General features: G+C 43.8%; 1 protein-coding gene across 2 annotated transcripts; it reads left to right on the top strand.

Moving 5' to 3' along the window:
* Positions 1-5,708: 5,708 nt before the first annotated feature.
* LOC149320292 (zinc finger protein 263-like) lies at positions 5,709-23,285 on the top strand. Of its 2 annotated transcripts, XM_089501462.1 has the most exons (8): positions 5,709-5,748; positions 7,722-7,811; positions 9,504-10,004; positions 11,064-11,175; positions 13,948-14,051; positions 16,408-16,528; positions 19,127-19,219; positions 21,132-23,285. In XM_089501462.1, exons 3-8 carry the CDS (start codon positions 9,600-9,602, stop codon positions 21,725-21,727), a joined length of 1,431 nt encoding a protein of 476 aa, XP_089357588.1. In that variant the 5' UTR covers positions 5,709-5,748; positions 7,722-7,811; positions 9,504-9,599; the 3' UTR covers positions 21,728-23,285. The 2 variants fall into 2 exon arrangements, with proteins under 2 accessions (XP_089357588.1, XP_089357587.1); XM_089501461.1 differs by lacking the exons at positions 5,709-5,748; positions 7,722-7,811 and having other exon boundaries at positions 8,164-10,004.
* The last annotated feature ends 1,715 nt before the right edge of the window (positions 23,286-25,000 follow it).

Below are 25,000 nucleotides of genomic sequence, written 5' to 3'. Positions count from 1 at the left end.
GAGTGCCCCACTCAGCATTTTTGGCCCAGGGCTTTGGGAAAGCGCAGTCCAACAATACCACTTTCTTGGCTCTCATCTTCCTATACAAGGAAACACATGCAGCAGGTTCTCATGACATTGCTTCCCAAGTAACAGGAAAGCAAAGAAACATCAGCTGATGCTAGACGCCACAGAATGTCTGGTTGATATTGGGGCCATAAAAACTATACTATCTTTGGTTGATTCCATCTTATTGCTCCAAAATAGGCAGGAAAAACAGACTTGAAGGAGTCGCCACCAGAAGGAGCAACCCCCCCCTCCCATATTATAGCTGAGGATACAAAACATACTCAGAATGTTATCCGACAAGGGAAATTGGGAGTATAATCCAATGGCAATCCAAATGCAATCATGGGGTTTCACGTTATTGCGTGATAGACTACCACACGCAATTTCGGGAAATGGCAAGCTATTTTCGGGCAATGGGAAGCCAGTTCGAACGCAATTCGAATTCACATCAATTCACTGAACTAGCGAATTCAAATGAATGCGTTCTGGCCCCACTTTCTTTTCATTCAAATTAAGAGAAATTCTTCCCGTGTGATAAACTCCTCAGAGAGTATTCAATGCAGATACAAGTATAATAAATAGAAACTACTGTACCATACACTCAAACTAAAAGTAACTAACTAATAACCACCCTTGCAGAGCCAAGCAAAACAGCCTCCTCAATTCTGGGTGGGGAGGATATTCCCACCTCCATCGCTGAAAATAAACATCTCACAGGTAAGAACCAATGTTCCCTTTTCCAGTCCTACATTTATCTAAAATGAATGTGATTGTTTCATATAATCGTAGAATCATAGAGTTGAAAGAGATCCCAAGGACCATCCAGTCCAACTCCCTTCTGCCATGCAGGAAATCCAAACCAATTGTGGAGCCCAGAACTGGAGACAATATTCCAGGTGGGGTTTGACCAAAGCAGAATATAATGGCACTATTACTTCCCTTGATCTGGACACTATACTTCTATTGATGCAGCCTAGAATCACATTGGCCTTTTTAGCTGCCGAATCACACTGTTGACTCATGTTCAACTTGTGACCTACTTGGACTCCCAGATCCCTTTCACATGTATAAGTCTCCTTAAGCCAGGTGTCCCTCATCCTATATCTGTGCATTTCATTTTTCTGCCCTAAGTGCAGTACCTTACATTTCTCTGTGTTGAACTTCATTTTGTTAGCTTTGGCCCAGTTTTCTAATCTATTCAGGTCATTTTGAATGTTGATCCTGTCCTCTGGGGCATTAGCTACACTTCTTAATTTGGTGCCATCTTAAATTTGATAAGCATGCCTTCTATTCCTTCATCCAAGTCCTATATTTTCTGCCTCTCCCTGAAGATCAAGGCGAGATTACAACAAAGATAAAAAATACTGAAAAGCACAAAACATAATAAAACATATATTAACCCCTAACCCTTCCACCATTAGAAATAGTAAAATTCAATAAAAGTTAAAAATTACATCTGAAACATAGCCTAAGATAAAAAGGGTGGAGTGGGCAGATTGAAGGCGGACGGGGCTATCTTTCTTTGGGAGGTCAGTCTGAGAAGGCCCTCCGGAAAAGATGCGTCTTGACAGCCCTTTCAAAGGCGTCTAGGGTGGTTATGAGACAGATCTCCTCCGGAAGGTCATTCCACAGTTTCGGAGCAGCAGAGAAGAAAGTCCTCTGGGAAGTTGCAGCCAGTCTGGTCTTCTGTGGCTGCAATGCATTCTTCCCAGAGGATCTGAGAGTGCGGAGTGGATTATATAGGCAGAGGTGCTCCCGCAAGTAGGTTGGACCCAAGCCATGTAGGGCTTTAAAGGTGATAATAATAATAATAATAATAATAATAATAATAATAATTTTTATTTTTACCCCGCCTTTCCAAATGCATGATCAAGGTGGCTTACAAGAAGAATAATAAAATACAGTTAAAAACATCACAATATAAAAATTTAAAAACATCATTACAAGGGGTATGAACGGGAATCTATACAAATCGCATTCACCAGGGGCAAGAAAAAAACAATGTTTGCACTAGTCTGGGGTCAAAGAAAACAAAGAGACAAGGAGCAGAGAAGAAACACTATTAACTAAAGTGAAAAAGCCAGCTGGAATAGATGCGTTTTTAATTGTTTCTTAAAAGAAACTAATGATGCAGAGGAATGGAGCTCTACAGGGAGCTTATTCCACAATGAGGGGGCGACAATAGTAAAAGCCCTCTGTGAGGTCCTCGCCAGATGGGATTTAGGGACCTCCAACAAATTTGTCCCAGATGTTCTGAGTGTGCGGGGCGGATTATATGGGGAGAGACGGTCCTCCAAGTACCCTGGACCCAAGCCATTTAGGGCTTTATAGGTCAAAACCAACACCTTGTATTGAGCTCAGAAGCGAACGGGTAGCCAGTGGAGATCTTTTAAAATAGGTGTTATGTGGTCCGTCCTGGAACTACCAGCGACCAGTCTGGCTGTGATATTCTGCACCAGTTGTAGCTTCCGAGTTTGGTACAAGGGTTGCCCCATGTAGAGCACATTGCAGAAATCCAACTGAGAGGTTACCAAAGCATGTACAACAGTTTCAAGGTCCCGTCGGTCCAGGTAGGGGCGCAACTGGCGTATCAGCCGAAGATGATAGCAAGCACTCCTGACCGTCGCATCCGCCTGAGATGTTAGCTGGAGCGACGAATCAAGGAGTACTCCCAAGCTGCGCACTGAGTCCTTCAAGGGGAACGTGACCCCATTCAGGACAGGCTGACAAATCTCACCATCTGGAACCAAGGGACCTATCGCCAGTACTTCTGTTTTCCCTGGATTCACACTGAGTCTGTTCCCCCTCATCCAGACCATTACCGACGCCAAGCAGGCATCAAGAGGAGAGATGCCATCCTTAGTTACTGCATCAGTCGGAGACACAGAGAAAACTATGTGGGTGTCATCATTGATAAACAAGGAGCCCTGGTGGCTCAGTTGCTAAATGCCTGTCCTGCAGCCACTCACTCAAAACCATAAGGTCTTGAGTTCAATACCAGCGAAAGGGCTCAAGCTCAACTCAGGCTTGCATCCTTCCGAGGAGGTTGCTAAAATGAGTACCCAGATTGTTGGGATTGGCAATTAGTTTACACTTTGTAAACTGCTTAGACACTGTTAGTTTGGTATGAAGCAATATATAAATGAAGCTGTTTGTTTGTTTGATAACTAACACCTTGTACTGCGCCTGGAAACTGATTGGCAGCCAGTGCAGAGATTTTAAGACAGGTGTTATTATGGTCATAGAATCATAGAATCATAGAGTTGGAAGAGACCACTAGGGCCATCCAGTCCAACCCCCTGCCATGCAGGAAATCCAAATCAAAGCATCCCTGACAGATGGCCATCCAGCCTCTGTTTAAAGACCTCCAAGGAAGGAGACTATCACCTTCCGAGGAAGTGCATTCCACTGTCGAACAGCCCTTACTGTCAGGAAGTTCCTCCTAATGTTCAGGTGGAATCTCTTTTCCTGTAGCTTGCATCCATTGTTCCGGGTCCTGTTCTCTGGAGCAGCAGAAAACAAGCTTGCTCCCTCTTCAATATGACATCCTTTCAAATATTTAAACAGGGCTATCATATCACCTCTTAACCTTCTTTTCTCCAGGCTAAACATCCCCAGCTCCCTGAGTCGTTCCTCATAGGGCAAGGTTTCCAGACCCTTCACCATTTTAGTCGCCCTCCTTTGGACACATGGCTCCAGTTTCTCAATGTCCTTTTTGAATTGTGGTGCCCAGAACTGGACACAATATTCTAGGTGGGGCCTGACCAGAGCGGAATACAGTGGCACTATTACTTCTCTTGATCTAGACACTATACTTCTATTGATGCAGCCTAAAATAGCATTGGCCTTTTTAGCTGCCGCATCACACTGTTGACTCATGTTCAACTTGTGGTCTACTTGGACTCCTAGATCCCTTTCACACGTAGTTTCATTCAGCCAGGTGTCACCCATCCTATATCTGTGCATTTCATTTTTCTGCCCTAAGTGCAATACCTTACATTTCTCTGTGTTGAATTTCATTTTGTTAGCTTTGGCCCAGCTTTGGTTGAATCTGGATTTCCCAGAGACCAGCCGGGCTGCCATGTTTTGGACTAACTGTAGCTTCCGAACTTGGCACAAGGGTAGCTCCATGTAGAGCGGGTTGCAGAAATCGAGGCAAGAGGTTACCAGCGCATGTACCACGACTTCTAGGTCCCCCTGGTCCAGGAAGGGGCGCAGCTGGCATATCAACCGAAGTGGACAACAAGCACTCCTGGCAGTTGTGTCTATCTGGGATGACAGTTGTAGGGACAAGTCCAGGAGCACCCCAAGCTGTGAACACAGTCCGTCACGGGAAGTGTGACCCCATCCAGGACGGGTTGGCAAATCTCCATCCCCAGACTTGGGGTTCTTATAGTGAGTATCTCCGTCCAAATAGGATTCAACATGAGTTTGTTTTCCTTCATCCAGTCCATTACCAACTTAAGACATAAAGAAACATATTTGGGTGTTAACAGAGTACTGATAACACCGCGCCCCAAGTCTCTGGATGATCTCACCCAGTAGCTTCATGTAAATGTTAAATAGCACAGGAGACAGAATGGCGCCCTGGGGATGCCATATTTTAGCTCTTTTAGAAGTGTAACTGTCTCCCAGCATCACCATCTGGATCTGCCTGAGAGATAGGATTGGAACCACTGCAATGCAATGCTTCCGATTCCCAACTCTCTCAGGCGTTCCAGAAGGATACCGTGGTCAATGGCATTGAATGCCACTGAGAGGTCCAAGAGCACCAGTGGGTCACACTTCCCCTGGTGGTACTCAGACGGAGATCATCGACCAAGGCGACTATGGCAGTCTTGACTCCTTATCCAGTCCTAATGCTGGTTTGAAATAGAGCTAGATCTGCTCTAGAATCTTTCCTGGTATAGATGTCAGAGTAACTGGACGATAATTGCTGGGATCCTCTTTCTCCCCCCTTTTGAAGTTGGGGACAACGTTTGCCCTCCTCCAGTCGGCTGGGACAACATGGGTGTCTACCAAGGTCCTTTCCAAGTCTGGGGTCCTATGTATTCCTGCATAGAAGAAGGGGGTTGGACTGGATGGTCTTTGGAGGTCCCTTCCAAGTCTGGGGTCCTATGTATTCCTGCATGGCAGAAAGGACATGGCCTGGATGTCCCTTGGGTGTCTCTCTGGAGTGGTGTGGAGGATTGGGTTATTCTTCTGGGGAGACCTCTTCAGCTCCCTGGGAGGGGAAAAGGCTTGGCAGTGTCACACTCTCTCAGCCTCAGATTGCAAACATTGCAGACTCATTTCCTTTTGAGGAGAGTGATCTGCTGCTGGGCTTTGATTCCTGCCAAGGCTCTCCCTTTGCAAAAGAAAGGCATGAAGAATAATCTGTAGGGCCCAGGTGTCCCACGTGACTCTCGCCCCCAAAGCCCTGCCCTTCCTTCCTTCCGCAAACTCCTCCTGACTTCCTCTTTCCTCCTGGGAGGGACCCTCAGTCTGCCCAGCAACCGGTGACGTCAGCCCGGGTGCCTTGGATCCCCATTGGAGGGAGGCCTGCTTGCCCCGCCCGCTGCCTCCATTTCTGGCTTGTTTTCCCTGGCTGCCTTAGTTTTAACACCTTCAGGGCCGCCGGGGTCGCAGGCTGCAGCTCCCATCATCGGCCCTGGGCCTCAGGAGGAGGAGGAGGACGAGGACGAGGACGAGGAGTTCTGGGTGAGGGCTTCCTCCTGCTTCCCTTCCTCTTTGGGATGGAGGGTTTGCAAGCCCCCTTCCTCTCCCCTGCCTTGCCTTTTCCTGAGCATGCCTCTGCCTTGGGGTTATTAGGGGTCTCCCTTTGGAAGGAGACTGCCTTCCCCCGGACAGCCCTTGCATTCCCTTCCCTCTCCCTGGGCTGCAACACACCCCTGGCACTGCCTTGGCCTGCAATGCTGGCCCCTTCTTGCAGCATCGACTTCCCCTTCCCTTCCCTTCCCTTCCCACTGGGACTTTTGCAGCATGCATTTCCCCTTCCATCTCTTTAGCATCCAGTTCCCTCTCAGTTTCCTTGCAATGCATTTCCTTGCATTTTTGATAGGCATTTTCCATTCCATTCCTAAAGTATGCTAGAATTTATAGCTTGCATTTCCTTAAAATGCATTTCCCTTGGCAATGGCACGCATTTCTTTGCACTTATGGCATGCATTTCCCCCTCCCATTTCTTTAGCATGCTAACTTTTATAGCATGTCTTTTCCTTCACTTGCATTTCCCTTTGAGTCCCTAAGTTTGGGGGAAAGGCGGGATATAATAATGATAATAATAATAATAATAATAATAATAATCTTAGTATGCCTTGTTCTTGGCAGGCTTTTCCTACACCCATGGCATGCATTTCCCCTTGCATTTCTTTAACATTTATAGCATGCATTTCCTTGCACTTTTGGCATGCATTTTGCCTTGCCTTTCTTTAGCATGTCAGCATTTAAAGCATGCATTTCCCTCTGCATTTCTTTAGGATGCATTTTCTTGCATTTATAAGATGTCTTTTCTCTTTGATTTTTCTCCCTTAGCATGCATGCAGGAAAAGAAAAAGAGGAAAAGAAAAAGAGAGAGGCAAAATTGGGTCCCCCCTGGTCCTTGCAAAGCTGAGCCCCACTTTAATATTATTATTATTATTATTATTTAAAGATTCCTTAGAGATCCAAAATGACCCTTTGGCCCCTGGATTCCAAAACCAAGCCCATACAGGAAAAGGGGGCCAGGCATTTTGGCAAGACAAGAGAATGGGCTGCTTGGCTGAAGGTGTCTTTTTGGACTGTGGGTCCCATAATCCCCAGCCAAGTGACTGGAGAGAGTCAAGAAACAGGGACTGGGCATGACCCTTTGTTTTTGGGGGGGATCCTTTGAAAAGGAATCAGTTTCTCCTGCTCTAAATGCACCAGGCTGCATCTACACTGTGGAAGTAACGCAGTTTTAGATGCTTTTAAGTATTGTAGCTCCTTCCTGTAGAAACCCTGGGATCTGTAGTTTTGCCAGGCCTTTAAGCCTCTGCTGGGTGCGTCTAAATGGTGCAAATAATGCCGTCTTAAATGCCATTTTAAAGTTTGCAGCTGTGGAAATCCTGAGATTTTGCAAGGACTCCCGACTCCTCTGTCTGCATCTGCCCTATAGAAAGAAGGCAGTTTTAAACATCAGTTTTAAGTGCTGTTATTTACATAATAAATAAATATAAATAAATGTATCAAATCAGGTTGGTTTCAAATCATGGTTTAAACCTAATGACCATTTTTTAAAATGCCACTGTTTTTTATATGATTGTTATAGCCTGGGAATTATTACTATTTCCAGCCCTCTAATTGTACTAACAACTTGGTTTTAAAAAAGCACTTTTAAAAATAATAATAATTATTATTATTTAAGCTAATGGCCTTAACATCTGAACTGCATTTTTGCTACTTACTTTTCTGACAGGATAAATTTCCTACTTGTCAATATAATTCCCAAAGATGTAAGTTTTATCAAAACCTAATAACTTGGGATTATTACTGTAGGAAAGAATTAAAAGAGATTGATCAAGCTTTCCCATACATAAAATAATGTTGCACAGCATTAATAATAACATCCAACATTCAGTTCCCCTATCCGAAAAGGAAAATAGTTTCACAGCATTACTATGACATTCAGCGTTGACATTTCTTTTTCATTACAGACTGAGTCTTCCTTGCCTGGAATTCCGAAATCTGAAACATTGAAAAGTCTGGGTGGCTGAGAAAGCGTCACCTTTGCTTTCTGCACAAAAGTATTTAAAACATCATGTCTAATATTGCCTTCAGGCTACATGTATAAAGTGTATAAGGAACATAAATGAATTTTGTGTTTAGAGCTGGGTCCCTTCTCCAAGATAATTGCTTCTTATGTAGATGGAAATAATCCAAAAGACTTCTGGTCCTCAGCATTTCGGATAATAATAAGGGAGCCCCAATCTGTACTAAGTTTTCTGTTAAAAACATACCATTATATAATATTAATTTTATAATAATATTAATTTTATTTATATTATTTATATAGTAAATATATAATTTATGTGGCCAAACACTATTCTTTTAAACTTTCTAGGAATCTCCAGGGCCTCCAGAGCAACTTTATGGTCAATATCTGCCAGAATTTGACCGCAGAATCAAGCTGAAGGACCTACAAATGCCTAGAGAAGTGTTTTCTCTAGGAACCTCCAGGTCCTCCAGCGCAACTCTATGGTCAAATTCCAGCAGTTTATACTCCCTAAAAGTTAATTTTTTTAAAAAATGAAAAGAATGAAGTGTCCAGTACTTTATACAAGCCATAGTTTTATATTTAAAAAACCCAAAAACACAAGAAAAGTAATTATTTTTTTAAAAAAATCACAAATGAAATATAGTACTTTATACGAGCCACGATTCCCCTTAAAAAATTAAGTTAAAAAACCCCCAAAATATAAGGAAAGTTAAAAAAGTAATCTAAAAATGCCTCCAAAGCAAATGAAACACTTTATACACTTTATTTGTATCATACACACATAGCTGTCCTCCCAAATTTGTGGTTGTGACTTTTGTGAATTTGATTATTGGAGGGCTTGTTTAATAGGTAGCACGACTCTATGGTCATCTGCCAGAACTTGCGCCAGAGGATTCCTAGAGAGAACACCGCTCTAGGCATTTGTGAGTCCTCCAGGGCAATTCTGTAGTCAGATATTGACCATAGAGTTGAGCTGGACGAACTAGAGAGGTGTTCTCTTAGCATAAAAAGTACCGTTGTTGTTGTTTTTAATTTGCGCTTTATTCCCCACGTTCATGGGGACCTGGCACCCCTCACCCCAGAGAATATGAGGAGTGGGCATGTGTGTCTGTGTGTCAGACATCATTTCCCTTTGCTTCATTGTTACAGACCCCTAGGTTTTACCTTGACTTATCCATGGGTCAGATCAAAATCCATAATCTTGGCCCTAAAAACCTGCCCTCGACTTATAGTCAAGTATATATGGTAATATGTTCTCTCTAGGCATCAATCAGTCCGCCAGCATGACTCTGTGGTCAACGTCCACCAAAAGTTGCGCTGGAAGACCTAGAGATTCCTAGAAAGGTGTTCTCTCGGGTAAAGAAATGTGTTTGGTTTTTTATTTGCAGTTTTTCCACTTTCACGGGGGTCCTGCGCCCCTATTCATGGTGAATATGGAGGGCCCACTTTCTGTTTGTGTGTGTGTGTGTGTGTGTGTGTGTAAGTAATCCTAAAATTATACACATACACACACATAAAACTATTGGAAAGAAATCCTATTACAAGAGATCTATACGTATTTCTTTTCAGTGGCTGAATATTTGTATATATTTCCTTCCTATGGCAGTATATTTCACATGCACATAATATACAGTCATTGGAAAGGAATCCTATTACAAGACCAGTACCTCCCAGTGTTAACAGAATTTCCCGACTGTAAATGAGGTCTTCTCTTTTGCAGAGTGTCAGAGCATTACAGATCTCCGCTGGGACCTTGTCAAGAAAGAAAGTGGCGACGGGGAAGTGGAGGTCTCCGACTCCCATTGTGCCTCCAAGGATGAAGACGGAGAGGGAACCATCCGGGTCTCGGGGAGTGAGAAGGGGCTCTGACCCCGTAGAGGCTCCAGGCAATGAGGACTTTTGGGGGAAGTCGGTCCGGGAAGTCATGGAGGGAAGCCATAGCCGGTGGGCCGACCAAGCCCGCAGCTTCCGGACGTTTTGCTATCAGGAGTCTGGGGGACCCCGAGAAGTTTGCAGCCGGATCCGCGGCCTCTGCCTCGATTGGCTGAAGCCAGAGAAACACACCAAGGCTCAGATCGTGGACTTGGTGATCCTGGAGCAGTTCCTCAAAGTGCTGCCCCCTGAGATGGAGGGCTGGGTCAGGGGCCGGGAGCCGGAAAGCAGCATTCAAGCGGTTGCGCTGGCCGAACGCTTTCTCCTTGACCAGGCCGAAGGAATCCAGGTGAGTGTTCACCTTCCAGGAGCGCCACTAGAGGAGTGCAGGGAGTGTGGACCACAGTGGGTGACACCTAGGATCATAGAGTCGGAAGAGACCCCAACTCTGCTGGATGGCCATGCATCCCTGGCAGATGGCATTGTTTTCTGGAGGAACTTCCTGACAGTAAGGGCTGTCCAACAGTGGAACAAACTCCCTCAATGGAGATTGTGGTGTAGTCTCCTTCCTTGGAGGTCTTTAAGCTGAGGCTGGATTGCCATCAGTTGGGGATGCTGCGATTGAGAGTTCCTGCATGGTAGAATGGGGTTAGGCTGGATGACCGTTGGGGCTTCTTTCAACTCTATGATTCTGCAACACTCCTGAAAGATGTCCATCCGACATCAGCTTAAAGGCCTCCAAAGAAGTGGATAATCCATCACCCTTCGAGGCAATTCGTATTCCATTGTCAGATAGATCTTACAATAGAGAAGATCTTCCTGACGTTTAGTTGGAATCTCTGTCTTTGTAAGTGGTTAGTCTTCTCGACTCTGGAGCTTCATCGTATCATGGAATCTTATTATTATTATTACTTTTATTTGTATAGTCCCATAGGCTTTACTAACTCTTAGAATTAGGAGGGACCCTCAAGGGTCATCTAGTGAAGCCCCCTCCCAGGCAATGTTACACAGCTTTAAACCACTCTGAGAGATGTCCATTCCAGGCTCCCATTAAAGGCCTCCAAAGATGAAGTGCCCACCACCGTCCAAAGATATCCCTTCCACTGTCTAATGGCTCTCACATTAAAGACGTTCTTCCTTATGTTTAGTTGGGGTTAGTTTTGCAGGATCCTAGCAAAAGTGAAAAGAATGCAGAGAGCATCTCTCTAGGAATCTCAGGGTCTTCCAGCACAACTCTACGGTCAATATTGGCTGGATGCTAACCATAGAATCATACTGGACACCCTACAAATGGCTAGAGACATCTTCTCTCTAGGAATCTGTAGGTCCTCTGGTGCAATTTCTGACCGATGTTGACCATTGAGTCTCACTAATTATCAATTAGCTGGCTAATTATTCCTCTGTATAGGTCCAGAAAGAGTTTCCTGAAATGGCCACTAAGCTCCCAGAGATGAGGAAGGAACCATCCAATGCCAGACGGAAGATTGTGCCGACAAAGGACCAAAGCACTACAACTCGAGGTAGGGATTTGCACAGCTTCCTATACAGCCAGCCTCTTTTATTCCCGAAATCCTGCCCGATGGTTTGCGCAAAGGAGTTGTGCGGTGGCAGTGACCATACAATTCCATTGTTGTGACAGCTCCATTGTATGTCTGTCCGTTGCTGGTAATAATCCAAAGTGCTGATTATGATGTATAAAGCCCTGTGCAGCTCAGATACGGCATCACATATTTTCCTGAATGAGTCCGTCCAGAACGCGAGAGACGGTTCTAATTTGGATGATCTTTCCGTTCCTTTTAATTTTGAGCCACCTCGAGACCTAGTTTGGTGGGAAATACTTTGCAGGGTATACTTAAAAGGTTGTTGTTGGTGGTGATATTACTAATAATATTTTATTTTATTTATCTGATTTATATCACACCTTTCTCCCAAAATGGGATCTAAGACAGCTTACTCTAAAAAGGATAAAACTAAAATATTATTATTATTTAAAATATTAATTGCAAAAGTTGAAAAAATAATTTAACAATACTCATGTTAAAACATACGTTTATAATAATAATAATAATATCTATTACTGTCATTATTATTATGTAGAGAGATCTTGTAGCACCTTTGAGACTAACTGAAAGAAGGAAGTTGGCAGCATGAGCTTTCATAGGCTTCAGTTTACTTACTCAAAAATCTACGAAATGTACAAGATCTCTCTACCTACTGATTGTACAGACTAAGATGGCTATATCTCTGAATTACTATTATTACTATAATTATTAAATAGTTTTAATAATTTAAAAATTATTTAAAATAATTTTTAAATAGTAGAATAATAATAATAATAATACTATTCTTACTGTTTAATTGTTGATCTTTTTACTTTTGAAATAGTTTAATAATACTAATAACTGCTTATTACTATTACTGCTTAATATGTTGACTTTTAACTTTTGAAATAATAATAATACAGTTAGCCCTCCACATTTGCGGCTTTGGCTTTTGCGGATTTACTTATTTGCAGTTTTAATTAATATGTTCTCTCTAGGAATCTCTAGGCCCTTACTTAGCGCATCTCAGCCGTACATGGACCATAGAGTTGTGCTGGAGCACCTAGAAGTTCCTAGAGAAAATACTAGGCATTTGCATTGCCCCAACACAATTCTGTGATCAATGTCTGGGCGATGTTGACCATAGAGTTGCACTGGAGAACCTGGAAATTCCTTAGGTTCAAAAAATACAGTGCACCTGCATCATACGCGGGTGCACCTTATGTGGCTTCCAGCTTACTCTGGAAGCCATACTGAAAAAAGTGGTGCTGCACACCAGGAAAAATAATGGCACACGTGCCCATGGCATGCGCACAGTGCGCTGCCACACACAAGAACCTCATTGTCTTTAATGGGCTTTGAGCATACATGGAATTTCCCTTATGTGAGGTGTCCAGAACGGAAGGGAAGGGACCACTGTTGTGTTTTTTTTATGTGTGGTTTATCCCACATTCATGGGGGTCCTTCACCCATAACCCCAGCAAATGTGGAGGGACCAATGTCTTTCAAAAGTAATCAACACATTAAACAGTAATAGTTATAATAATAGTAATAGATATTACTCTCATCCTGAGATGGGAATCACTGTCGACTTATGAACTCATAAATTTTTCACAGGGTTTTCTTAAGCAAGGGATCCTCAGAGTTGGTTTTGCCATTGTGTTCCTCTGAAACAGAGCCTCCAGGACCCAGTATTCCTTGAAAATCCTTCAGATAATTGAAAATGGATCTCTTGTCATCTTTTCATTTTGTCTTCTCCAGGTTCCAGAGGGAATCTGTGTTTATTATATGTCTCCATGTTGCCTCTTGATTTAGAGTATATTTCCTACGGTTTTCTTAGGCAAGGGATCCTCAGAGGTGATTTTGCAAATTCCTCTGAAATAGCCTCCAGTGCCCAGTATTAATTGGTGGTCTCCCATCCAAGGACTATGGGATGCGCCCTGCTTATCTTCCAAGATGGGATGGCATCCAGTGCATCCTATGGTGACCCCATGAATTGCATGGAGTTTTCTTTGGCAAGAAATCCTCAGAAGTGGTTTTGCCAGTTCCTTCCTTAGAAATAGAACCTCCAGCAACCAGTATTCATTGGTGGTCTTCCATTCAAGTACTAACCAGGCCAGACCCTGCTTAGCTTCCAGTATAAGGTGGGATCTGGTGCCTCTTATGGCGACCCCATGGATTTCGAAGGGTTTTCTTAGGCAAGGAGTCCTCAGAGGTGGTTCTGCCAGTTGTTCTGAAATAGAGCCTTCAGGACATTCGTTAGTGGTCTCCCATCCAAGTACTCCAGGGCTGACCTTGCTTAGCTTCCAAGATGAGATGGGATCTGGTGCATCTTAGGGTGATTCCACGGATTTCGTAGGATTTTCTTAGGTAGGTAGTCCTTGGAGGCGGTTTTGCCATTTACCTTCCTCCAAAATGTAACCAAGAGACACTGGTGTTCCTTGAAACACCTTCAGATAATTGATGATGGATCTCTTGTCACCTGTTCATCTTGTCATCTCCAGGTTCCAGAAGGCATGTGTGTTTAGGGACCCTCAAGTCATCTGTCAACTTATGGGGACCCCATGAATGTCACATTTTTCTTAGGCAAGGAATCCTCGGAGTTAGTTTTGTCAGTTCCTAGGGGCCCCCAAAATGGCCCTGAGGGCCACATGTCCACCCCTTATGTAGGAGGAGACTTGACTTTAGTCAAGAAATGAGAACATTTAGAGGGGATGATGGACTTTCCCACCTTCTTTATTCTTCTCCCAGGAGATGTGATGCAAGTCGGAGACAGCAAAATAGTCATGGAGGTCCCTTCTCAGCTGCCTTTTCTTTGTGGTGGAATCAATGCTTTGAATGTCAAGACTGAGCAGGTAAAGAGGCAAAATGTGTTGTTGTTGTTGTTGTTGTTGTTGTTGTTGTTACTACTACTATTTACAGTCGTCCCTCCACATTCGCTGGTATTAGGGACATAGCACCCCCGTGAATGTAGAAAAACTGCAAATAACAAAAACACTTAAGAGAGAACACCTCTCTAGGAACCTGCCAGATATTGACCTTAGAATTGCACTGGAGGAGCTGCAAATGTTTAGCAGAGTGTTTTCTAGGAATCACTTCAATGCGACTTTGGGTTGAAGTTAGCTTCCAGTATAAGGACCTAGATATTCCTCGAGAGAGAATATTAATAAAATCCATGAATAATCAAATCCGCAAAAGTCAAAGTTACAAATGTGGAGGGATGAGTGTATTTATATCCCGCTTTCCCCCCAAATTGGGACTGAAACCAACATAGATAAATGGTAGAAGACCAAATGCAAACCTTCTCTGTCCTGATGTGCTTTGGTCCGAGTGGTTGCATCACAAAAGGGGTGCGGGGAATACAGTCCGCACTGGGTGACGCTATAGGAATCTCCAGGTCTTCCAGTACAGCTCTGTGGTCAAGATCTGGCAGAGGCTGATCATGGATTCACACTGGAGGATCTATCAATGCCTAGATAAGTGTTCTCTCTGGGAATGTCTAGGTCCTTCAGTATGGCTTCATGGTGAAGCTTTGGCAGTGTTGAGCTGTAGGGGCTAGAGATTCCTAGAGAGAATATAGTAATCAAACTGGTGAATAATCAAATCTGCAAAATTCGAAGCCGCAAATGTGGAGGGAAGACTGTGCCTGCAAGACTAAAACTCTATGCCACTTTCCTTTGTTTTAAAAAAGCAATATATGTATTTTCAACACAGAATAAAAAACATGATAAAAGTTAACAATCATTCACCGTCTTCACATCTGATACTTTTATTCCACTTCAACTGTAACTTCCTCTCAAGGCTTGATAATTTCTATATTATAAATGTCTTTATGTCTTCTCTTTATAGTCAGTTCTACCATATATGTACTGAATTTATTTTAAAAGATACAGCAGGTCCTTGGTATCCACTGGGGTTTGATTCCAGGACCGTCCCATGGATACCAAAATCCATGGATGCACAAGTCTGATTAAATGTAATAGCACAGTATAATGGTGTCCCTTATACAAAATGGCAAAATCAAGATTTGCATTTGTATTTTAAAATAGAATTTTCAAGAAGTGGATGGTGGAATCAGTGGATAAGGAATGTGTGGATATGGAGGGATGACTTATTTCAGTATTCCTTTGCAACTCAGTGGTCAACATCTGCCAGAAGTTGACCATAGAGTAGGACTGGAATACCTAAATATGCCTAGAGACGTATTTTATCTAGGAATCTATCAGACATTGACCAGAGAATAGCACTGGATTACCTACTAATGCCTAGGGAAATGTTTTCTTTCCGAATCTCTAGGTCCTCCAGTGTGACTCTATGGTCAGCCTCAGGCAGAGTTGGACTAGAGCTCCTAGAGAGCCCTTATTAATCAAATCAGTAAATAATCACATCTGAAAAAGTCATAGGCCGCCTATGGGGCTGACTGTATTTCCAGTTAAGAAATCCTGCAACCAACAGTTCTCCACATCTATTACATATATAGCTCATTACCTTCAAGTTATGGTAATTTATATTTGAACATTTTAATGCGCATGTGCTCCCGCATAGCAGGAGCGCGTGCGAGTGAGGCACTCAAAGAGGGAAGGGAAGGGCAGGGAGAATCATAGAGTTGGAAGAGACCACAAGGGCCATCTTGCCATGCAGGAACTCACAGTCAAAGCACCCCTGACAGATGGCAGCTGAATCTCATGTGGGCTGTGTGGGGATGGGGCAATAACCCACTAGTGGCGGGATTTCTTGACTGACGATACAGTCACCTCTCCCCATTTGTGGCTTGTGGATCTGATTATTCATGGGTTTGATTCATATGTTCTCTCAAGGAATCTCTAGGGTCTCATGTGCAACTCTGCCAGAGTTTGACCATAAAGTCACACTGGAGGACCTAGAGATTTCTGCACAAAGTATTTCCCTAGGCATTTTTAGGTCCTCCAGTGCTATTCTGTGGTCAACATCTGGCAGACATTAACCATACACACACACGTGGGGAGGCAGAGCTTCATTTGGGAGGCTGGGGGGGTGACACCATGAGTTACCACACTGAGTGACTCCAGCCCTATTGACCCCACTGGGTCCAAGATGTGGCCTAAAACGCTTTGCATGCCTTCAAGGAAGCTGGTGAACCTTCAGAAGAACATCCATCCAAACTACCCTTTCTTGTCTTTCTGATTCTTACATTTCCACTGACGAGAAACCTATGTTCCGTCTCCTTTTCAGAATCCAGTGACTGTTAAGACTGAGCCTCCTGCTGAGGAGGAATATATCCCCCCGGGTCCAGGAGAGCCCACGCTGCAGATGGAGGTCGTGGAGGAGAGTTATGAGAATGGAGGTGCTCCAGGTAAAGGTGTTCCTTGGACTGGGAGATGCTGAAAAAGCAGGAGAGCTGCTGTCCTTTGTTGGTCTTGGTGGATTTTAGGATTGCCACGGAGGGTGACGAATACTGTTCTGTGTTCCAGATGCTCTCTTACACCAAACATGGAATTGGAAGGAGTACTCCTTGGAGCACGCAAACCCATGGATAGAAACCCTTTACAATTAAACCTGTCTTTTTAGCTCTTCCCTGCAACTCGCTCCTATGGCATTCCCATTTGCAAGACTTGGGTATCCCTTCTTTGGCTGCATCCACAACTGTAGAAATAATCCTGTTTAATGGGCTATGGTTCAGTGCTGTGAAAGTGTAGGAACTGTAGTTTGTGGTGGCACCAGAGCTCTCTTAACAAAAAAGGTTAAATGTCAAAACTACAGTTCCCAGAATTCCAGAGCAGTGAGCCTTGGCAGTTAAAGTGGAGACCTTTTTATTTAGGCAGACCTTTGCATTTTAATTATGGAGGTGTATTGTGCGTGTAAAGTGGTATGCTTTGTGTGTAGATATATCCAGGTTGAGTCTTTATCCAAAATTCTCAAACAGAAAGTATTCCAAAATCTAAAATTGTCCAAATGGGTGGCTGAGAGAGTGACTCCTTTGCTTTCTGATGGCTCAGTGTACACAGTTTTTTTCATGCACAAAATTATTAAACAATATTGTGTATTGTAAAATAATCTTTAGGTTGTGTTGATGAGAGATATACAGAATTTAAATGAATTTCATGTTTAGACTTGGCTTCCATCTCCAAGATTATGTATATGCAAATATTATGTATATGCAAATATTCCAAAATCCATTTTGAATAAGGGAGATAAACCTGTATATAAATATATTAATCCTTTATTGGAATTATGGCCTGCATCTGTACTGTACAAATAATATAGTTTAACACTACTTTAAGTACTGTAACTCCATCATATGGAATCTTGGGATTTATAGTTTTGCAAGGCCCTTAGGTGTCTTTGCCAATGAGTGGTGGTGCCATACTAAACTATAAATCCCAGAGTTCTGTAGGATAGAGCCATAGCAGTTAAAGTGCAAAGTGCATTATTTGTACAGTGTAGGGCTGCATCTGCATGGCAGAAATAATGCAGTTTGATACCACTTTACAGCTATGGCTCCATGCTATGGAATCCTGGGGTCTGTAGTTTGTTATAGCACCAGAGCACGCTGACAGAAAAGGCTAAGTATCTCACAAAACTACAAATCCCAGAATTCCATAGAATTCTGTAAGTAAGGTCAAAGTAGGACACTTAGGGCAAAAAAAATAAAAAGTAAAAATAAAAATGAAATGCATAGATACGGGATGGTGGACGCCTGGCTTGACAACAGACATGTGAAAAAAAATTAGGAGTCCTATAGTAGATCACAGGGTGAACATGAGTCAACAGTGCGATGCAGCAGCTAAAAAGGCCAATGCAATTTTAGGCTGCATCAATTAAAGTATAGTGTCTAAATCAAGGGAAGTCATAGTGCCACTATATTCTGCTTTGGTCAGGTCTCACCTGGAATACTATGTCCAGTTCTGGGCACCACAATTCAAAAAGGACATTGAGAAACTGGAGCGTGTCCAAAGGAGGGCGACTAAAATGGTGAAGGGCCTGGAAACCTTAAAGCCTTATGAGGAGCAACTTCGGGAGCTGGGAATGTTTAGCCTGGAGGAGAGAAGGTTAAGAAGTGATATGATAGCCCTGTTTAAATATTTGAAGTACAGTGGTACCCCGGGTTACGAAAGTAATCCGTTCCGCGGAGCCCTTCGTAACCCGGAAACTTTCGCTAGCCGAAAAGCCCATAGGCGCTAATAGCGAAAGCCGCGATTTCGTGTGAAATCGCGCCGAAAAGCACCAAAAAATTTTTTCGCAAGCCGAAAAAAAACCCGTAACCCGGAACAGGTTTTTCCTGTAGGATTTTTTCGTATCCCGGGAATTTCGTAAGGCGGTGCTTTCGTATCCCGGGGTACCACTGTAATGTCATATTGAAGAGGGAGCAAGCTTGTTTTCTGCTGCTCCAGAGACTAGAATATGGAATGCAATGGATGCAAGCTGCAAGAAATAAGATTCCAGCTCAACATTAGGAGGAACTTCCTGACAGCAAGGGCTATTCAACAGTGGAACACATTCCCTCAATGGAAAGTGTGGACTCTCCTTCCTTGGAGGTCTTTAAACAGAGGCTGAATGGCCATCTGTCGGGGATGCTGCAACTAAGAGTTCCTGCATGGCAGAATGGGTTTAGACTGGATGACCCTTGGCGTTTCTTCCAACTCTATGATTCTTTGATTGTATGAAATTGCATTATTTCTGCAGTGTAAATGCCAGCCTAGATTCACCATTTAATATGTTTTAGTTGTCTTAAATCATGTTTTTAACAATACTGAGATTTAATTTCTCTTTTTAGCTTTTGCAAATCAGTGTCTGTGCTGGAATGTTTAAAGTTATTGTAAGCAGCTTTGAATCCCATTCTGGGATAGAAATCCAATAAATGAATTAGGTAACCTGTTCTCTGAATCCCTGAATGATTGTTATAGTGGGATTTCTTAGTATGACTTCTCTATTTTCCTCCTCCTTTTCAAAGAACCTCCAGGTCCCAACACTGACCTTGTGGCTAAGCAGGAGAAAAGGGATGATGGGTGTGACGGGAGCTGTAAAGAGGACAAGAGATCATCAGGTACGGAGACTTCGACATAGTGGCAACCTTTGTTTGGGTTTATCAGGGCACCAGTAGACACCACCCTCCTATTTCATGTGAAGGGATTCTCTCTCTTTCTTCCTGCCAGAGCTGAATGTAAACCCCTTGAGACAATCTTTAATCTAAAGGACTCACTGCCACCAATTTATGACCCCTTAGCAATCCATTGGGACATTACTGGGGAATATCTCTGGTACTTCATTTGCCGACCGTAGGGAAGAACCGAGCCAAGCTAAGGCCCATGAAAAAGGAGTGCAAGAGACGCAGAGAACCTTAAAGAAAAACTTTATTCCAAGTGAAGGAGGATCTTCCATGAGAGTAAGGGCTGTTTGACAGTGGAACACACTCATTCCTTTGCATGTAGTGGAGTCTCCTTCCTTAGAGGTCTTTAAACAGAGGCTGGATGGCCATCTGTCAGTGAGGATGCTTTGATTGAGAGTTCCTGCATGGCAGGGGTTGGACTAGATGGCCCTTGCGGTCTCTTCCAACTCTATGATTCTATGAAGGAATATAGCAAAAGAATGTCATAGGGCCCAAACAGATGGGTCCAATGAAGCAGCTTCTGGACACTTTGGCAGTGTGCTGTTTAGATGATGCAAGCCTCCAAGTGCCCAGAAGCCAAGCCGAGCGCTGTGCTCCAGTCCTTTAGGATTATGTAACAAGGTGGTCTTTCTACCAATGCTCTAAGGCTACCTTTTAACCTCAGGAACATCCAAAGACCCCTGGTCAATGACACTTGCCCTCCCAACAGATAAACAGCATTCTGTGCAATCATGCTGGCATTCTGTGGAATCCCAGAGTAGTCTCTGACAACGCTGACTCTTTGGCTTAGAAATGGAGAGGAATACCACCCTCTACAGTTGGACATGACTTGACAGCCTTGTCAACCGGGAATACCTTTACTTTTTAGTAAAAATGAAGCTTATTCAAGATTGTTTCCCAGGTCATATGGTAACAGTAGTTATAGTGCTTCAAGGCCTTGGGAGTTTTCTGTACGGACAGCTGGGTTCCGACCCACTCCCTGCTGGAGCGGACCTGGGCCACTCTTTCATGCCCATCTACATCTATATGCATAAATGTAGATGTATATGGATAAATGTAGATAGGTCTGATTTTAACCCAGAACGCTGATAAAACATACACAAACATCTTCTTCAGATCCTTCAAAGCCTGATTCCTCTTGGCACTCCTTTAAGGGGAAGTGCCAAAGAGCTGCCACCGTCACTATTTTCCTGCCCAGCATTCAAAAAGGCCAGAAGTGGTGCCATGGCAGAGAGAGTCAAGGGAGTCAGTGTTGCTTTTAGGATCACACAGAATCACACACAGAATCCTAGAGCTGGAAGAGACCACAAGGGCCATTCAGCCCAATATCTATCTGTCTATCTATCTATCTGTCTGTCTATCCATCCACCCAGTCAGCTTTCCACATTTGCGGATTTGACTTTTGTAGATTTGATTATTGGCAGATTTGATTAATGTGTTTTCTCTGGGAATCTCTAGGGCCTCCAGCACAGCTCTGCTGGAAGTTGACCATAGGGCTGTGCTGGAGGACTTAGCGATTACTAAGGAAAACACTTCTCTAGGCATTTGTAGGACCTCCAGCACAACTCTCTGGTCAACTTCTGATAGGTGTTGACCATAGAGTTGTGCTGGAGAACCTACAGATTCCTAGAGAGGTGTTGTCTCAGGTTAAAAACTTAGTGTTTTAGATTTTCCCACTTTCACAGGGCCCCTGTGGCCCTAATCTCAGCGAATGTGGAGGGCCCACTGTATGTATGATTTTCCACTTATTTCTGCTTAATTGTTAGTCAAAATGACAATTCATTGGATTTATTTTCCCACTTTGAAGACCCACTGTTCCCTAACTGGGCTCCTCTTTTGATTCCTTCAGGTGTTTGCAAGGAGACAAATAAAACGCATGAAAAACAGAAAAACCCTGCTGAAGAAAATCAGAATTGGGACTCCAGTGTCACCTTCATTTCTCCAGAAGGGACTTACCTGCCGGAAATTCCATCACTCAGAGATGATCCCGAAGGCAATAAGACACTCATTTCCAGTATGAGAAACCAGTCAAGCCTTTCAGAGTATGAAAGGAATTTCATTGAGCAGCTCCGCATTAGAAACGAGGGGAAGATCCACCCAGCAGAGAAGAAGCACCAGTGCACCGACTGTGGGAAGACATTCAAGTTCAACGCAAAGCTGAAGTTGCACCAGCGAATCCACACCGGGGAGAAGCCCCACCAGTGCTCTGAGTGCGGCAGGTGCTTCAGTTACAGCGCAAACCTCAGAACGCACTTAAGAACCCACACAGGGGAGAAACCCTACCAGTGTCCTGAGTGCGGGCGGTGCTTCGGTCACAGCGGGAACTATAAAATGCATCGAAAAACGCACGAAGTGGCAAAAAGCCATGGAGCACAGGAAGCGATTCCATCACAGATTGGACCTCAACTCACGTCAGAGGATTCACACAATGGAGAAGCTGTGTAAGAGCTAAATGGCTCTACGCCGTAGAAATAATGCAGATTGGTGCTACTTTTAAGCGCTGTAGTTCCATCCTATGTGGAATCCTGTGTTATACAATCTTTAGCCTTCTCTGTCAGAAGAGTGCTGGAGCCTCACAAAAACACAGATCCCAGGATTCTGTAGGATGGGGCCGTGGCAGTTAAACTGGTGTCAGACAGCATTATTTCTGCAGTATAGCTGCACCCTAAATTAGACCCTCTGAAGCAGTAGAGTAAGTGTCGACTTGTCATTCACCAGTAGAGTCGATGAGTCTACTCTAGTTAGGAATAACCTTTCCTAAAGACTTTAAGTCCCAGATAGGAATTGCATGACCTCCCAGAGGAACGGAATATCCCAGGTTTCTAATAGGGTGCATCCACACTGTAGAAATAATTCAGTTTGACACCACTTTTATGTGCTGTATCTCCATCCTATGGAAATCCTGGGATTTGTGGTTTAGCAAGGTCTTCAGCCTTCTCTGCCAAGGAGTGCTGGTGCCTCACCAAACTACCAAGTCCCAGGATCCTGTAGAATGAAGCCACTGCAATTAAAATGGTGCCAAGCTGCTTTATTTCTACAGTGTAGATGCATCTGGGAAATGAAGTTCAGTAACATCCCAAGGGCTGTACAATTTTAACCCCTTAAGGGTTATGGACAAATTGGGCGTATAAGCATGAACTGTATTTCACACCCAAAAAAAACAGACACAGGGAAAACCAATAAATGCAAGGCTGGGTCAAATTTGGCTCTCCAGGCCATTCTGTCTAAGGGGCCACCGGAGAAGGACCTGCCCTGAAGCTCTTCCCCTCCAGAAGCTCCTCAGAATGAAGAGAGGTGGAAAGCGATCCAGACATGGAAGATCTTTCCACTTTGGTCCTTTGAGCAAAATGGTGACACACAGCCTGGATTCAAATCACCAGCGAAGCTGAGTTCACCCCTCCTTCGTCTTCCTTGTAGACCAAGCTTTGGTCCTAAATAGTGACCTTCAGCTGCACGAAAGAGGAACCTCTCGATTTCTGGCGCATGAGATGATTTGCAAATGCGCCGCAACCCTCAAACTGGCAAGAATTTGGCCTTGGAAATAATGTTTGGGCTGCAACTCTTAGCATTCCTCCCTTTTGGCTCCCTAGGCAGGGCTGATAAGAGATGCAGTCCAAGAACACCTAGAAGGCCACAAAAGGCAGATTTTGCAAAACCAAGGGCACAGAAGTAAAACAGTTTGACACCACTTTAACTGTGATGACTCTGATCTGACAGTATCCTATGGGATTTATAGTTCGGCAAGACAGGAGAGCTCACTGATGGACAAGACTGAATACCTTGCCAAACTACAGCATTCTGTAGGATAAGAGTGGTGGCAGTTAACGTGGCGTCAAACTGTTTCAATTCTGCAGTGTGGCTATACCCTGAGAGAAAACGGGTTTGTAACCTTGGACCGACTCGCCATAAGATCGATAAAGAATCTACATGGGGAGAACTCAGCAGTGTATCAAGAGCAAATGGGTGTGTAACTTTGGACCAACTTGTATTAATGGCCCACAAAGAGTCTACATGGGAAGGAATTGTGCAATGTGTTCACACACCCCAACAGAAAACGGGTTTGTAACTTTGAACCAACTTGCCTTAATGATCAACCAAGAATCTACCCAGGGAGGAATTCTGCAGTCTGTCCACATCCCACGAGGAAACAGTTGTGTAACTGTGGAGCAATTTACCTTAACAAAGAATAATCAATCCTGCTAATTCCAATGGCACAACTGAGGTCTTGACGCCGAACAATCAGAGGTTGGAATTGTGTGATTTGTGGGTCACATTTTATACCCTCCCCCCCCCCCCTCAGGTCATCCTCCCATCCCTTCCCTCCTTCCATGGCCAAAAAGCATAGCCATGATTCGGTTCCCGTTTTTAGGGCAACATTTTTAATAGTTTCTCAAGAACTGGATTTGGGTCCCTGGTGATGAACTAAAGCTGAGTCCTGCTGCACATGCAACATACATTTTGTTAAATTGAGAACGTTTCCTTTTTATTAAAAAAAAAATTGCTCCATGTTGTCAGATTTGTCAAGTTGTGTTTGATTAAAGTGGGCAATCTTGTCTACTCCTTTGTCTACTCTTCCTTGAGAAGCCCTCAAACAAAAACCCCTGCAACAATATGGGATTTCACCTTTAAGTGCCTGAGAAACTGTTCCTTTGGATGTTACCTTCCAGAACAAGCAAAAAGAGGAATCTTGTTTATTTAAAGACTGGGAAAGATCAAATAATCTTATTCTGAGCAGGTGATATCCAGCCGTACTTCGACTTGAGACCAGGGTTCGAATCCTTTCTCAGTCATGGAAACCCACCCTGGCCATGTTACACTCAGCCTCTGTGGAAGGCAGTAGTAAACCCCTTCCATACAAATCTTGCGAAGAAAACCCTATGATAAGTTTGTCTTGGGCTCTGAACTCTCCTCTCAATTTGGTCTGTGCTTACATATGCCTCAGACTAACCAACCCCAGTCATTTATTGTGGGGATAACTATAGGTATATTGAGTTGTTAGTGTGTCTTACCGTGGTTTCCCACTTAAGAGGACCTTCAAGTGAACCTATCACAGTTTTCTGGGGCTGAAAGCGTGTCTCAGCTGGGATCAGCCAGTGGGTTTCCATGACCATGCAGGGAATCTGAACCCTGTTTTCCATTGCTTAAGCTACTACACCATCTGTATAGTGATGAAACAGCAAATTGAGAGGAGAGTAGGATTTAAATGTTAATGGCAAGAATCCTACCAGGTCAGCCATGACACCCGCTGGGCAACCTTGGGCATATTGCTTGCTCTCGACCTCAGGAGTAAGCAATGGCAATCTCACCTAAGCATCTCTTGCCAAGAAAACCCCATAATACATTCATTATATGTTAGAAATAACTTGGAGGCACACAACGACAACAATCTGGGTAATGATGGGGGTGGGGTGATGGCCCATGAGTGGCTCTTCACCTGCATCCAGAATCTCTCCCCTGCAGCTATCAAGTCTCAAGGGGCTGCTACATCTTCCCAGAGGGATAAGTATGTGGCTGGTCTGGGCTGTAAGGGGAACCACAATGAGGGCCCACTTCATCTGGGATGAGCAGCACCTTTATTTACCTTCCCTGCACAGCCCAGACCAGCCATTTATTTCTCCACAAGTTACCTTTGCACTCCCCCCCCCCTTAGAATCATAACATTTGGAAGAGACTCCAAGGGCCATCTAGTCCAACCCCCCCCCATTCTGCCATGCAGGA

This window comes from Sceloporus occidentalis, unplaced genomic scaffold (genome assembly GCF_023333645.1).
Source record: "Sceloporus occidentalis isolate IW3139 unplaced genomic scaffold, rSceOcc1.0.p SCAF_1, whole genome shotgun sequence".
Classification (NCBI taxonomy): Eukaryota; Metazoa; Chordata; class Lepidosauria; order Squamata; family Phrynosomatidae; genus Sceloporus; species Sceloporus occidentalis.
This window is presented reverse-complemented; position numbering and strand designations above follow the sequence as displayed.

Bases quoted from the DNA above. Each gene is read 5' to 3' on its own strand.
- LOC149320292 (XM_089501461.1), top strand. From the start codon at position 9,483: ATGAGGTCTTCTCTTTTGCAGAGTGTCAGAGCATTACAGATCTCCGCT. The intron at 11,176-13,947 runs GTAGGGATTTGC...TTCTTCTCCCAG, and splicing joins CCAAAGCACTACAACTCGAG to GAGATGTGATGCAAGTCGGA. The intron at 16,529-19,126 runs GTAAAGGTGTTC...TCCTTTTCAAAG, and splicing joins TGAGAATGGAGGTGCTCCAG to AACCTCCAGGTCCCAACACT.